Source organism: Crocodylus porosus, unplaced genomic scaffold (genome assembly GCF_001723895.1).
Source record: "Crocodylus porosus isolate Cpor-Errol unplaced genomic scaffold, CroPor_comp1, whole genome shotgun sequence".
Taxonomy (NCBI): Eukaryota; Metazoa; Chordata; order Crocodylia; family Crocodylidae; genus Crocodylus; species Crocodylus porosus.
The window spans coordinates 55,166,472-55,180,373 of record NW_017728918.1 but is presented as its reverse complement, the minus strand read 5'-3'; the positions used below and the strand labels follow the sequence as shown (position 1 = coordinate 55,180,373).

Below are 13,902 nucleotides of genomic sequence, written 5' to 3'. Positions count from 1 at the left end.
TGCTCTTTCCTGCTCAGGCAGGGGGTCGGACTAGATGATCTACCTAGGTCCCTTCCGACTCTAGCTACTATGAAACTATGAAACTATGAATGTTACAACATAGAATGCCTACTTGATCTGACTGAAATTCTCATTACTGAGGCGTTATAGATGATGAGAATTAAATGACCCTGAACAATCACTGTCAGCATGTATGACAGTCCTTTTGGATTAACTTAAGATGACATGGATGCCATGAATACTATGGCATTATCTCAGATGGCAGCTGACTCAATGAAAATAGCTGTCCATACTATCGGTCTTTAACTGAGATTAAATGTGTGAGATATACAGTATGCCTTTATCTTATTTTCCATTGTGATATTTGCATTATCCTGAGCAGAGGAACTGGCAGTGGTGAACAGCTTTACTTCATCAGCCTCCTAGGTACAGAAACTCATGGACTCAATATAGACATTGGATTTATGACACACTACAACCTGCTGGACATCTGACTCCCCATGTACCTCTCCACTTTTACCTGTGCTGCTACATTCCACCTCCCCTCTACCCCAACCTGCCTCTCTCACCCCTGATGCCTCAATTTCCACTTTCACTGACTGGTTTTCTTGCCTGCACTGCACACCAGCCTCTGGCTACTTTACTATTCCTTCCATCCAGGAACAGCACACACTAACTGCAGGTGTTTCTTCAGCCTGACAAAGGGTTTTTCAACTCAAAAGCTGGCATCCTAGGCATCTAAACTGAGCTCACCTGAAACCTCACAACTCCACTGCAACCAGCAAGTCTCAGGCCTGTCAAAGACCTGATGGGTCTGGGCTTTCCCCAACCAGGACTGTGTGCATGCTTGTGGTGGCTGGGTGGAGGTTATGGCATCTCCTACCCACCAGGGGGATCCTTGGTCCTGGCATTTCCTGTGGCTGCTGTGCTGCCAGCAGTCCCACCAGGCTTTCAGACCCTGCCAGAGGGCAGTTTTAGTGGTCGTGCTCAGGACCTGGGGCCTCCTCCTTCCCCCTAGCCCCAGGCCATATCTCCAAGTTTGTCCTGGCACGGGAGCTCAGCAGGGACATGTTTTTCCCCTGCTGGCTGGTGATGCAGTGAGTGCCACCTCCTGCTCAGACAGCAGAGCATTAACTAGTTCAAAAAAATAAAATGGAAATAAATGTGGATGGATTGAGGAGGATAGAACTCACTCCATCTGCAGGTGGAGCTTGGAGAACCCCAGCAGTGGGATGTTCACCTTGAGGAACACCAGCTGCTCCACCAAACCAGGATCCAAGTAGGTGCAATGGGGTGCCACAACATCCCCAGCAATCCTGAACACCCTCTCACACAGAACACTGGTTGGTAGACAGGGCAGGTGTTCCCAGGCAACCGTGGCCAGATCGTGCCACCTCTGGTTGCAGGTTGCCCAATAGGCCAAGGGGTCACAGTCCAGTGGCTCCATGTCCTCGGCAAGATAGCCACTGAAGCCTTGGTGCTACCTGCCTGAGGCTGGAGTCTGGTGCATCTGGAGCCCACCATTGAAGCCATGCCCTTGGCCCACACTGGCAGCAGCTGGCATGGAGGAATCTGGCTGGTGCTGGGAGTGTTGTCACAGGAAAGTTGATCCCTCTCTTCCACGTCCCCTCACCTCTGCCCTTCTGCCTCCCTGACTCTCTTAGCCAGCACCTCGGTCCAGTGATGGAGGGTTTTGGTTCTGCCAATGCACATGCTCCCCTTCATCTTCAGGTTGCACATGTGTGCCAGCATGTGGACCATACTGGACCACAATGGATCCAGCTGTTTCCTGATGCCCTCTTTCAGCTGCCTCACTAGTGCCTGCCTGGCGATTGGCAGCGGCTTGCCCCAGCCAGGAACACTGATCCCCTGGAACTTCTCCATTTGATTCTTAAGTTCCCTCACTACAGGGATCACCTGGTTAATGAGGGCATTGCCAGTGCTAAGAGTCTCAGTGGCCTCAAGGAAGGGCTTGAGGACCACCAAGAACTGAGAGGTGGTATCCCACTCTGCTTTGTTAAGTGGGCTGCTGATCTTAATCTCCCTGAGACGGTGATGTAAGTGCAGGGACAGGTACTGTTCCTACCTCCTTGCTCCCACTGGCAGCACAAAACTCATGGCTGCCAGGAAAAAGGAGGCAACTATGTTTGGGGGTGAGGGGACTTGCAGCTCTAGCTCTCCTCCTACACCCTCTAGCCCCTCTCACTTCCTTGCCAGAAGACCTGGCACCTGCCTTTCCAAAACGTTTCATACTAATCTTTCCTGTGCTACAAAATGTGTCTTGGTGTGTAACTAACTAATAATATCTCTTCTTTTTCTCTGATGTATGACTGTCTGACGTCTTGTGTGTTTAGTAATCTCTATCTGCCTTCTTCTTCTGTGTTGTGTTTAATAATATCTATCTTACTTCTTCTTCTATGAAGAATGTGTGTGAGTGTGTGTAATGTATGTGCTTTCCTGCACAGTGATGGATCACAGTGCCAGGGAAAACACAGCTTTCTTTTTTAAAAGTGTGTGTGTGTATGGGGGGAGGGGGGAGACAAGAACAAATATACATTGGAAGAACTGGATTGGATAGGGATAAGTAGGGGGATTCTAGTTAGTACGCTGTATCCAATCCTTTCCAAGAACAGAAAAAAGCAGGAGACTGACTAGGTAGGAAGCCAAACCAGTCCTTTCAGATGCTGTTGCTCAGGCAGAAACAGCTCACAAAAGGGACAGAAAGGCTGAAGAGAGAGGCTTGTATGCTGTTTCTATGCACCCCCCCACCAAAGAGCACTGTGGATTGGAGCTGGATTCAGGGAAACATCACAGCCACTGGCCAGCTAGAGATGTCAGTCTTTCCCTACCCTCCTCCCTCTCCCTCTTCTCAGTTTCTGTTCCCCTTAAAAACTTCCTTCCAAATTAATTCAGAGGGCTTTTTTTCCCCTCCCAATTCAATTCAGATTTGGTGATTTGACCTCTGAATAAGGCTGAATCTTCTTTGAATCATATTGTGGACCGAAGCTTTGCACACCCCTAGTCCCTACCCAAAAAAAGTGTCTTCATTATGCATATTTCATATTTTATTTTTTGAACATCTTGGATTCAGGTGGAATGTTCAACCTGTATGAAGCAAAAGCTATTTCAGAAGAATTTTGGCCAGTACCACTCAATGAAGTTTTGTAGATGACTAGGGAAATTCAAGCTATCCTGCTATCACATGCAAGCTGAATTCTTTTTTTCATCTGATTGACAAAATTAAGCAGGAACATACCTGAATTATTAATGGTGGATTGTAGGGTATAAAGTATCCCTCTTCTAACAGAAGCAGTGTAATTCATAAAATCTGTTCTTGATTCTGGGAAGTGTACTAATTATCAACTGGAATCAACTCTTTTTTAAGAAGCAATTTACAGGGAATGTGGTAAGAGGAACTAAAACAATGCCAGCATATGCAGTGGAGTTTTCCCTTGACACAAGAGACACCCTCATTTGGAGATCTGTAGCTTCTGTTTTGAACCTCATTCTCATAGAAGGGTTAGAAATCATGGTCACCATATAGTGTATAGGTTTAAGGAGTCTCCATTACATGCCCCTGCTCGAGTGACCCACCTGTCAGACAGACCTTTCTACACCAGACCTGAATTTGTTGACTGGGCAGAGACTAATCCAGAATTAAAACTATTTTGCACTGCTCCAAAAAGTCCTTGTGCAACTTAATTATATTGGGTATGACAATTCAGGTACACAGCCATCACCTTCTGAAAGTAGAAGCCCCCTTGCATTACTGTAGAATTATTATTAATAATAGCATAGTATTACTGCAGCATTATGATGACCACAGAGGTGGTAGGTGCTTCACAAAAGATACTTAGGTGGTGTTGTGTTAGGTCATCTACACCACTTTCCTGTTCATTCCAGGTGCAAATTAAGCTGCTGATTTTAATTTATAAACTCCTAAATAGTTAAGTGATCCTGATTACTTCAAGGAATTTTCCCCTGTAATGCTTGAAGATGCCTCCTTGAGGCTGTGCTTAAAATTTGCCCCAGAAAAACTGAGTGGGCCAAAAATACAAAACTGTAAACAAAATAAAGGAGAATCCCCAGCAGACTACATGGACCACTTGAAACTAGTATTTGAAAGACATTCTGGTATTGAAAATGCAGCTGAAACTGCCCCAGAAGCAGTTGCTTCCGCTTTTGTCCACAGACTTCTTTCTAAAATCCAGGAACAGTTGTGCACAATTGCTGTAGGCTGGCAGACTAAGCCACTTGCAGAACTAGTCACCACTGCAAATCATTGAACAACCTGCCAGGAAAAGAAAAAGGAATTCATGGAAGCTAAGCTAACGTCATTACAATTACAGACTTTAGGCAGGGGCAGAAGCCGAAGTTTCCATCAAGGACAGTTCAGGGACATGGTCATGGGATGGGATGAGGAGGATTTCAGTCCCAAAATAATGGTAGTTGTCATTATTATGGCCAACCAGGACACTGGAAAGCTCAATGTCCTCGCTGGCCTGGCCAGCTGGGGATAACATTTAACCCGACACCACCTCCTCTCACTCAGTTCTCTGTCCCAAATCAGGGCGCCTCCTGTTAGGCCAGCCTGAGAAATAGTAACATCATCACAGCCCTGCTTCTCCCACTTAATCAAGATGATCCCTTTGCTTCCTGTGTGATAAATGGCATTTCTACAAAATGTTTAGTAGACACCGGTGCGAGCCACTCTACTCTTTGTGCTGAAGAATTTTCCACAACTCCCCTCTCCTCTGCTGTTGTAAATGCTGTGGGAATTTCAAATCAAATAGTTCTTCATCCTGTTTCCCAACCATTACATGTTTCTCTTGGTCCTGTTTCTGATCAACATGTCTTTTTCTTTAGTCCTTGTTCTCCTCTTAATTTGTTAGGCAGAGATTTGCTTTCTAAACTCGGTTGTACTATCTATTGCTCTCCTAATGGTGTTTATTTAAATGTCCCTTGTGATAAGGAGATGGCAGTAATTGCCACTTTAGCTAGTTCACCTCCTAAGCCTGAGTTCCCTGATCTTTCTGTGTTGCAAGAAGAAATCATAAAAGCTGTCCTTCCATTTCTCTGGTCCCAGCATTCTAATGAAGTAGGACAAATCCATACTGCCCACCCTGTAAAAATTAAATTAAACTCAGCTAGGCCTTTATCCAAAGTTGCTCAATACCCTTTACGTCCAGAAGCTGAAGAAGGGATACGCTCCGCTATTACTGCCCTTTTAAAGCCAGGTATCATTGTCCCGACTAAGAGTCCTTGTAATACGCCTATTCTTCCTGGAAAAAAACCTGGAAAAAATATCTATCGCTTTGTACAAGACCTTTGTGTGGTAAATTCTGCAGTTTTACCTACTTTTCCTGTTGTACCAAATCCAGCTACTATCTTCCTAATGCTTGTTATTTTTGTTAACTTGTGTTCTGCATTTTTCTCTATTCCTGATAGCCAGTTTCTCTTTGCATTTACGTATCAAGGACTTCAGTATACTTAGACACGATTGCCCCAGGGCTATACTGAACCCCCTTCTCTTTTTTCTCAAATTCTGAAGAAAGATCTAGATGACATAATATTTAAAGACAATTCTGTGCTTGTGCAACATGTTGATGATTTGCTCTTGACATCTACCTCCCTTAAAACCTGTAAAAACAAAGAAGGCAGCACATCCCCCACCTTAGAGACCATTTGTAAATTTACAATTAGATTTTATTCAAATGCAGAAATGTTGTTCTTATGGATATGTTCTTGTTACTGTATGTATGTTTTCTAGATGGGTAGAAGCCTACCCACGTGCAAAAGCTGACACCATCACTGTAAGCAAAAAGTTGCTCCGAGACTTTATTCCAAGGTTTGGTATTCCTTTATCCCTAAACTCTGAGAGAGGAACTCATTTTACTGGACAGATAATGAAAGAAGTCTGCAAAGTCCTGCAGATCCAACAGAACTTTCATTGCCCATACCATCCACAGGCCTTGGGCCAACTAGAACACCTAAATGACATTCTGAAAAAATAAACTGGCCAAAATTTGTGCTGACTCACCTAAAATGGCCAGATGCACTTCCCATAGCCCTTATGAGTATGAGATCTACTGCCAACCAAAAGACTGGGCTTAGCCCACATGAAATTCTAATAGAAAGACCCATGAGGCTCCCCGCCTCACCACCTGTTGCCGCCCACTTTTGCGACATACATTCACTTGATGATACCATTCTGGGCTATTGTAAAGCACTAATGAAGTGTGTTAAGGCTTTTCATTCACAGGTACAGGCAGCTTTCCCCAAAGAACCAGATGAGCTGTGCCATTGTATCCTGGTTGGTGACTGGGTCCACATAAAAGTCCATCAACGAAAGTCATTGCTGGAACCTTGCTGGAAAGGTACTCCTAACCACCAACACTGCAATAAAGTGTGAAGGACTCCAGACATGGATCCATGCTTCACACAGTAAGAAAACATCAGCCCCGTTAGACCCAGAGTCTCCTCCATATCAATCTTGTAATCAGCCTCCACAGACTGGTAGTGAGCCTAGCGCCTGCCAGCAGGAGAGCTCAAGACCAGTAGTGAGCCAAGCACCTACTGACAAAGAGGATTTGCCACTACAGAGCAAAGAGGATGTGCCCCAACGACACCACTATGCACTTTGGGACAGGAAAAAGGCCTCTACCTAGTTCCTGGTTCCCGAGGTGAAGCTGGTTAGTCGTGATTTGGGTAGTTCTCAGTATTTCTTTTTGAGCCATCTTATATGAACTTGACTCATCAGTTATAAGAAACTCTGTAAACCAAACTACACTTCCACACCGACAAAGGTCATTTCATGAAAATGTGTTCTTGTCTTTAGTTAATCAAATTGGGATAGATTTAAATGTCTTTCATTGTTGGCTTTGTAGTCATGTCCCTATCTATTCTACTGGAGGAATACCCATGATACTGGTACCCTTGAATGCAACTCAGATGTTATCTCCTTACTATTCAGATTTTCATAGAAACGAAACTTGGCAGAATGTAAGTTGCAACTGGTCTATGTATGATTAGCCTATGCCACCCCTGGAAAGTTCTGTTGGACCTGTAATAGGTCTTATGTTGCAGTAGGAGTCAGTAAGTGTGAGGTAGAATTTAAGATAAATGGTGCTTAGTTTTCTAATGGCTATAAATATCTAACTTGTTAGGAAAAAAAATTAGGGACTGTAGGAGTAAATTTAGTCGGCTTCTGACCTATTTAACTAGAAAAACAGATAGAGACCAGAGGTGCTGATACTGCTTATTTCAGTTAAATTTTCTGAGATAAGAAATCCTGCATGCCTTGGGTTATCCTTAGGTTATCTTGATATATTACCCTGTGCACAGATGGTTTGTTTAAGTAATCTTCCTAAATTACTGTGTAATTTACTATTGTTTTGTTTCTCCAAGGTCGTATTTTTTATCTCTTTCTCTGTCTTAAGTATAAATATGCTTGTGAATTTAGAGAGTGCGAGAAATCCTTTGAAACAGACAAGAGGGTGATTCCTCTTGCTGTATGGAATTCCTCCTGTGATCACAGTATAGCCCTAAATAAAGAAAAGCTGGCTCTGTCAGTTCTGATTCAACCACAACGCAAAGTTTGATTTCTTCCACACTAGTTAAAACTTTTAACTCACCCTGTGTCAAGGCCTTCTGTGCATTTGCTTAACTACTAATGGACAATCTAGTGTTCTGTTTTTACCTACAATCAAAAATATCACTAGTTGTTCAAAATCCTTCATCTTCAATAGCCAAGAAGGCTTCAACTCTGTCTCTTGGAACAGAATTTTAGGTACATGAATTCAAGCTTCTGCCATGTCCAGGCTAGAATAATAGAAAGTACTATATCTAGGACTGAAGACACAAGCCAAACAGAAACTTTCTTAATAGTTATATATTAATGATGGTTAGTCTTAAAAAATAATTAGACATTTATATGGATATGACATGCATGATATTTATATGATATTAACCAGTAGACTGAATTAAAAAGAAGTTTCACTGATAAGTGATGTGTTGCAACACTGTATAATCCTAACTAACAAAGTTTAATAGGAAACTTTCTCTTCGGGTGATGATTATTCTATGATTTCCCCCTATATGGTTTCTTCAACCTGCCTCTAAAGTTCCTGGCAGATGTTACATTTATCACACTGTATATGTGAGTATCATGTAATATACTGTAACATGCTAGACATTAAATCAATTTATCCCTGGATAAAAATGGTGGATAAGCCACACAGAAATTGTTCACTGAGCAGCAACTTTGTAGGACAGAAATATAATGTGATAATTTTAGTATGTGGCATGTTACAATGTGTAGTATAATACCTGCATATAATACTCAACAAATATAATACTTCCCAGGGACCTAAAATATCTGCTACTGGCTATTGTGGCAGAAAAGATAATGAACTGGATGAAGAAGTCTGTCTAGAAAATTCTTAGTTCCTATGTTCCACATTGCATGCTGGCTTCCTGTAAAATACTGGATTCATTTCAAGGTCCTGGTTCTGACATTTAAAGTGATGACTAGCCAAGGCATAAGCATTTATAGAGCTTGTCTCCTTCTGTGCTTTCCCACATCAACTATGAAGGACTGCCCATAAAATACAACTACCTTAACCCATTCTCTCCTTAACAACTTTAGGAAGGAAAGAAAAATATCGGCTGTCCAGCATGCCTGGAAGATTAACAAGATTAGGCTCTGGCAGATGGAGTGAGAAAACAAGCTCCATAACAAGGAAACCTTCAGATAGAATAACCTGCCCACAGCTACCTCTCTTTTTATATGGAATGAGCTGCAAATTGAGTGTTAGGGCTGATCTCATCTATATGAAGCTGAGACTTACTGATCATGATCTTCAGAAAGACAAAGCTCAAGATTTTCATGCATTCTATGCATGTATAATTACATATCTACTTTGTGTTGCAATTATATGAGTACATAGGCAAATTCTCACTTTGCATGAGGAAATGTAACAAGTAATAATAGCTGTAATTGTGTGCGTAAAAGCCAGCCTTCAGCTTTGTGAAAATCAGATCCTGTATGTCAAGTTTCAATATCCTGATAATGGATAGATAGTACCATATCACAAAAAACTTTATCAGACACATGACTAATAAATGAGATAAGTAATAAAACACTCACAATCTCTAAAGGAAAAAGAATCATTTGTAATATAACTTTTTACTGAAAAGCAGCAGTTTAAGTCTCTCACTAGTACCACACTGTGTTACAAATAAAATAAAGAAAAATGTTCTTATCAGAGTCTTCAGAAAAGTCTTGCAAGACATTTTAAATACTGCTTTTTTGTTGTTTATGTTTATACCTTTCCATCTACTGAAATTGCCACTGGACAGAAGAGAACATCCCATCTTATATTAATTGTTTATTGATGAACATAAAATTTAGAGGCATTCTGGAGAGAAAGACTTGGCTTTTTTTCTTTAACAGTAAGGTTATCTGGATAGCAAATAAAAGAAACCATTGCTTGAGTGCTTTCCTTTTATATATTTATATCTATATACACACACACATACACATACACACACACACACACACACCTCTTTTTTGTTTTCTAGAGCACTTACATTTACGGCAGCCTGTCCTGGTAGCCCTGAATCTCCCTAGTAAAATCAAAGGGGGAAAACAAATCAGAAGTCTGTTTATAGTTACACAAATTATAGCGCAGTTAGTGGACATCAGACGGCATATAAATAAATGTGAAATAGCTGTCAGCTACATGCTCTCAGTTCACAGACACTAACATGAAATGTTGTTATTTATTTATTTGTAATACATGCCACAGCTATACATAGAGTTTTAGAGAAAAACAAAATGACAGGCCCCCAGTGCAAAGAATTACAGTTTAAGGAACTAATCCTGAAAATACTTTTGTATAAAGTTAACTTTGAATGCACAAGCTTTTCTATTTAACTGAATGGGACTGCTCACATATATAAAATCACTCATATTTATAAGTGTTTTGCCATTTTAGATCCCCAGGGCCTGAGCCCCTACATAAGGCTTTGAGCTTTAGGTCATAAATTTGACAAGGGATGACACACAAAAATAGGAAGAGGGGCTTTGAGAAGGTCTAATATTAATAACCATGACACCCAATTTTATTTTCTTTTTAATCTACACATCCTGTTGATATTTTTATTAGAATAATTTGTATTTATACTTAGCAAGTTAAAACATGCAGATAGATCATATTAAAGTAGGAAAACATGGTAAGAGCATATGTGCTTTTCAATGGAATTTAGCTACGGAAGAAAAATAAGTGAAGGTTACACTCCTGAAAAGAAAAGCACATTGTATACTAAATTATCTTCAGAACAAAATACATTAAATATTTGTTTACTGAGAACTAGATTGGAATAGGGTACATAAGGATTGTAGACCTGGGATCACATACAATACAATGAGGGTAATACAAAATAAAAAAAAGGGGATAAAACAAAATACCAACTCATACTTAGAACACATTCATCTTGCACTTCAAGGTAGGGGGCTGTGGGAAAATTTGCATGCAATGTATGAAATTAAAGACTACATCACAACATAATAGGATTGCATAAATAACCTTATACTGCATTTCCCAACTTTTTAGTGCTTAACATGAAAAAATTCTTTTAATTCTACATTCTTTTAATGTAACTTTGCATATGAAATATGCATCTGTATAAACTAAATGGTTTAATATATTAATTAGTTTAAACAGACATGTATCCTCACGCACAAATAAGTACCTTTTCTCCTTTAGGGCCAGCCATACCAGGAATACCAGGATCACCTTTTAAACCCTGTGCAAAGAAAAATATGCATGTGATGTATACAAGAATTCCATGAAAGGTCTTGGGCAAAATTTTCTGCTGCTCTGAATCAGCACATATAAACAAAATCAATATCAAGTCATTAGCATTTAATAGTTTGAAATGCATTAAATTCTTCAGTGTTCTGTACATTTCATGTAGTGCAAGAAGTGTAGAAACCTCCTCCTACATTCTTGTCTTAGGTGCTTTAGCAGGAATAAAGCAAAGTGACTCCATTTCTAAGCCATCCCTCTCCCCTCCTCTCCCTTCCCCCTCGCATCTTCTGGTATAGAAGATATGTAAGAATGGGGAGGGTTGGGCAGATGGAGTAGCCTGAATGTACAGAGATTGGAAATCCCCATTTGGTGTACTGTCAGTAAAACACCATTGTCTGTAAAACACCATATTTAGCACACACAGGTCAAAGTGGCTCTTGCTCCCCGCTACCCTTCCTCCAACCAAAGAAAGCCAAAGATAGCTCAAGAAGCAGAGAACATGGTCCACCAGTATTAGGACCATGACAGAAATTAAAGTGATGGTGTATTTGGAATCAAAGAAATGTTATGCTCAATCCAAAACCTCATGCCCAGACAGTCATGGCAGGAGGCACAATGTTTGGGATTGGGCATAAAATTCCTCCAGTCCCAATCACGCCACTGCCAATCAAGTAGGAGGTGGCTCTGTCTCAGAACCAGGGCTGCCTCAAACCCACAGAGGTTTCAGAGCCAGGGCTCTTAGAGCTGCATCTGAAAAATCAACTGCTTGTCAGACTGGTCTGACAGTCCTGCACCCAGTGCAAGACCCAAACCCAACAGCCCTGGCTGCATTCAAGACCGTGGGTGTCTGGGCCATGTCTGACAATCAGCTGTTTGTCAGCCCTGGCATCAACAGCCCTGGATCTCAAACTGGACACAGGACTGTCAGGACCAGGTCTGACAATGAGCTGGATTTTTGGACTGGCCCCAAGAGCCCTAGGTGGGTTCAAGATCCCAGGCTGTTGGGCTGAGAGTCTGACAATCAGCTGATTGTCAGCCCACCCCAAGACAGTCCAGCTGCACACATGGCTTTTAGAAGCCCTGGAGCACTGGGACCCTGGGATCAGGGAGCTTCTTCTTCAGCCTGGAGTCCCCATTACCTGGGATGTCTAAAAATCATAGGCTCATCCCAGATCTCAGTCACCTGCCATTTTTAAGTGTCTTGTTCTGTGGGCGCCTGTAGCAGGGGCTCGGCCCAAGTCCCTGCTACACTTCCGCAGAGCTGGCAGCTCTCGCAGGAAATTTAGTGGGTCTGGTCTGGGAAAGTGGTACATCCCCAGTGTGCCAGGGAAGAGGGTCCAGGGAAAATCTGGGAAACAGGCAGACCCTGGGGGTATGAGAACACGTGCCCCATGGAGCCTGCACTGATTGGCCTGGGGAGAGAACTGGGCATCTTAGTTTTAGGTCATTCACCAGGATCCATGCAAGCCTACCTGCCCTGGTCTCTCTTTGCCCCTATAGGCTCCTGGATGGTCCCCCTGGGCTACTCACTCTGGCACTCTATTGCAGTCTCCATCTCTTAACTTCACTCCTCCTCTGGCCCATCTCTCTCTGACCCCTTAATGGATGTGTCCCATCGACAGGCTGAACTTCATTCTCCTTGAATCCAGCCTGCTGTCCAGCTGAACCTGTCATCCCTTTGGTAGTGATGCCCCCCTCGACTGAAAGGACATTCAGCCTCTTTAGGCTCTGGCCCCACCTCTAGGCCATTCAGGGTGCCAGATGGCTCTTTGCAGCCCTGGATTACCCCTCATGGTGGGCTTAATTGCCTTTCAGCCCTGGCCTCCTTGATTTGACCAATCGGGGTTTTCTGGCATCAGTGAAGCAGCAGCTGATCTCCTTAGACAGCCAGGGTCCCACTCTGGGCCCCACCATAAAGCCATCCTTAGCTGGTCTGGCCTGTTGCCTCACAGGTCTTGTATGAGGAAGCCATTCACTCAACTAGGCTCACCTGAGCCTCCAGCCTCAGCCCCTTCCAGTTCTAATCAGGGTCTTGCCTAGCCCCTGTATAGGCCCACAAGCTACAAGCACCTTCCTAACTTTTCCTTAGGCCCATAGACTTTTCCTTGGGGCTTGGGACCCTACTGGGTCCCTAGGAACCTCCTCTATACTCACAGTTCCTACCCAGACCTCCAGGTGTTCCTGGGAGCAGAGAAGCTCCAGCTGGGCAATGTTAACTTGGAAGCATCCCGGCTTTGCCTCTCAGGGCCTGCTCTTATGCTGAGGCTCCACAGCCTAGCTCCAATCAGGTGGCCAGCTGGCTGTCATGTGACTGCCTGATTGGCTCTGCAGTCACCTGCAGGCTGCCTCACTACTTGCCACTTTAAGGGCCTGAGCAGGTGACAATGGTCCCTTGCCACACCACTGACAAAAAAACTCACCTTTACTTTCCCTGTTTAAATGAAAAAAGCTGGGAAGAAGGATTCCCTGAGGGTTTGATTTATGGTTAAGCAGGGCTCTATATCCTGCATCTGGAGATATTCAAAGAGATTAAGTCAGTAAGGCTCGAGGCAAGGCTGGGAAGAGACAGGAAAGAGTTAATTGAGTAGATCCAAGGATTACCCAACTATCTGAGCCAAAGAGAAATTTGGCCAGAGAAAAAAGAGACCAAGAAGCTGCTAATTAAAGAACTTGGGGAAACCTGAGAAGTGACGTTACTAGGCATTCCCCACAATAATTTGGGAATAGCTACCATCAGCCTGAGAGGAAAGGGGAAGGGTGTAGGAAGGTGTAGCCCTGCAGACCAGTGACCCTGCCAGACTGACCCTCACTCCAGAAGTCATCCATCCTCCTGAATATAATTTTACCATCAAGATGTGGTGGGTGAGTAGGAGGATGAGACAGAGGTTAGCTGGTGAGCGTCATAGCTCAGCCCCTGGCACAGATCTTTGAAAACTCCTGGCACTCTGGTGTAGTGCCCGAAGACTGGAAGAAGGCCAATGTGGTGCCGATCTTCAAAAAAGGGAGGAGAGTGGATCCGGCTAACTACAGGCCCATTAGCCTGACTTCTATCCTGGGGAAGATCTTAGAAAAGTTTATTAAGGAGGCC

At 43.0% G+C, this 13,902-nt stretch overlaps 1 protein-coding gene across 2 annotated transcripts in view; it reads right to left on the bottom strand.

Annotated features, from left to right (window-relative positions):
* COL19A1 (collagen type XIX alpha 1 chain) overlaps positions 1 to 13,902 on the bottom strand; it is a 391,132-nt gene that overhangs the window by 222,668 nt on the left and 154,562 nt on the right. For both annotated transcript variants that reach the window (XM_019537606.1, XM_019537607.1), the window contains exons 14-15: positions 10,756 to 10,809; positions 9,592 to 9,627 (exon numbers count right to left, since the gene is read on the bottom strand). In XM_019537606.1, coding sequence (XP_019393151.1) covers positions 9,592 to 9,627; positions 10,756 to 10,809 — 90 coding nt within the window. The remainder of the gene's footprint in view (positions 1 to 9,591; positions 9,628 to 10,755; positions 10,810 to 13,902) is intronic.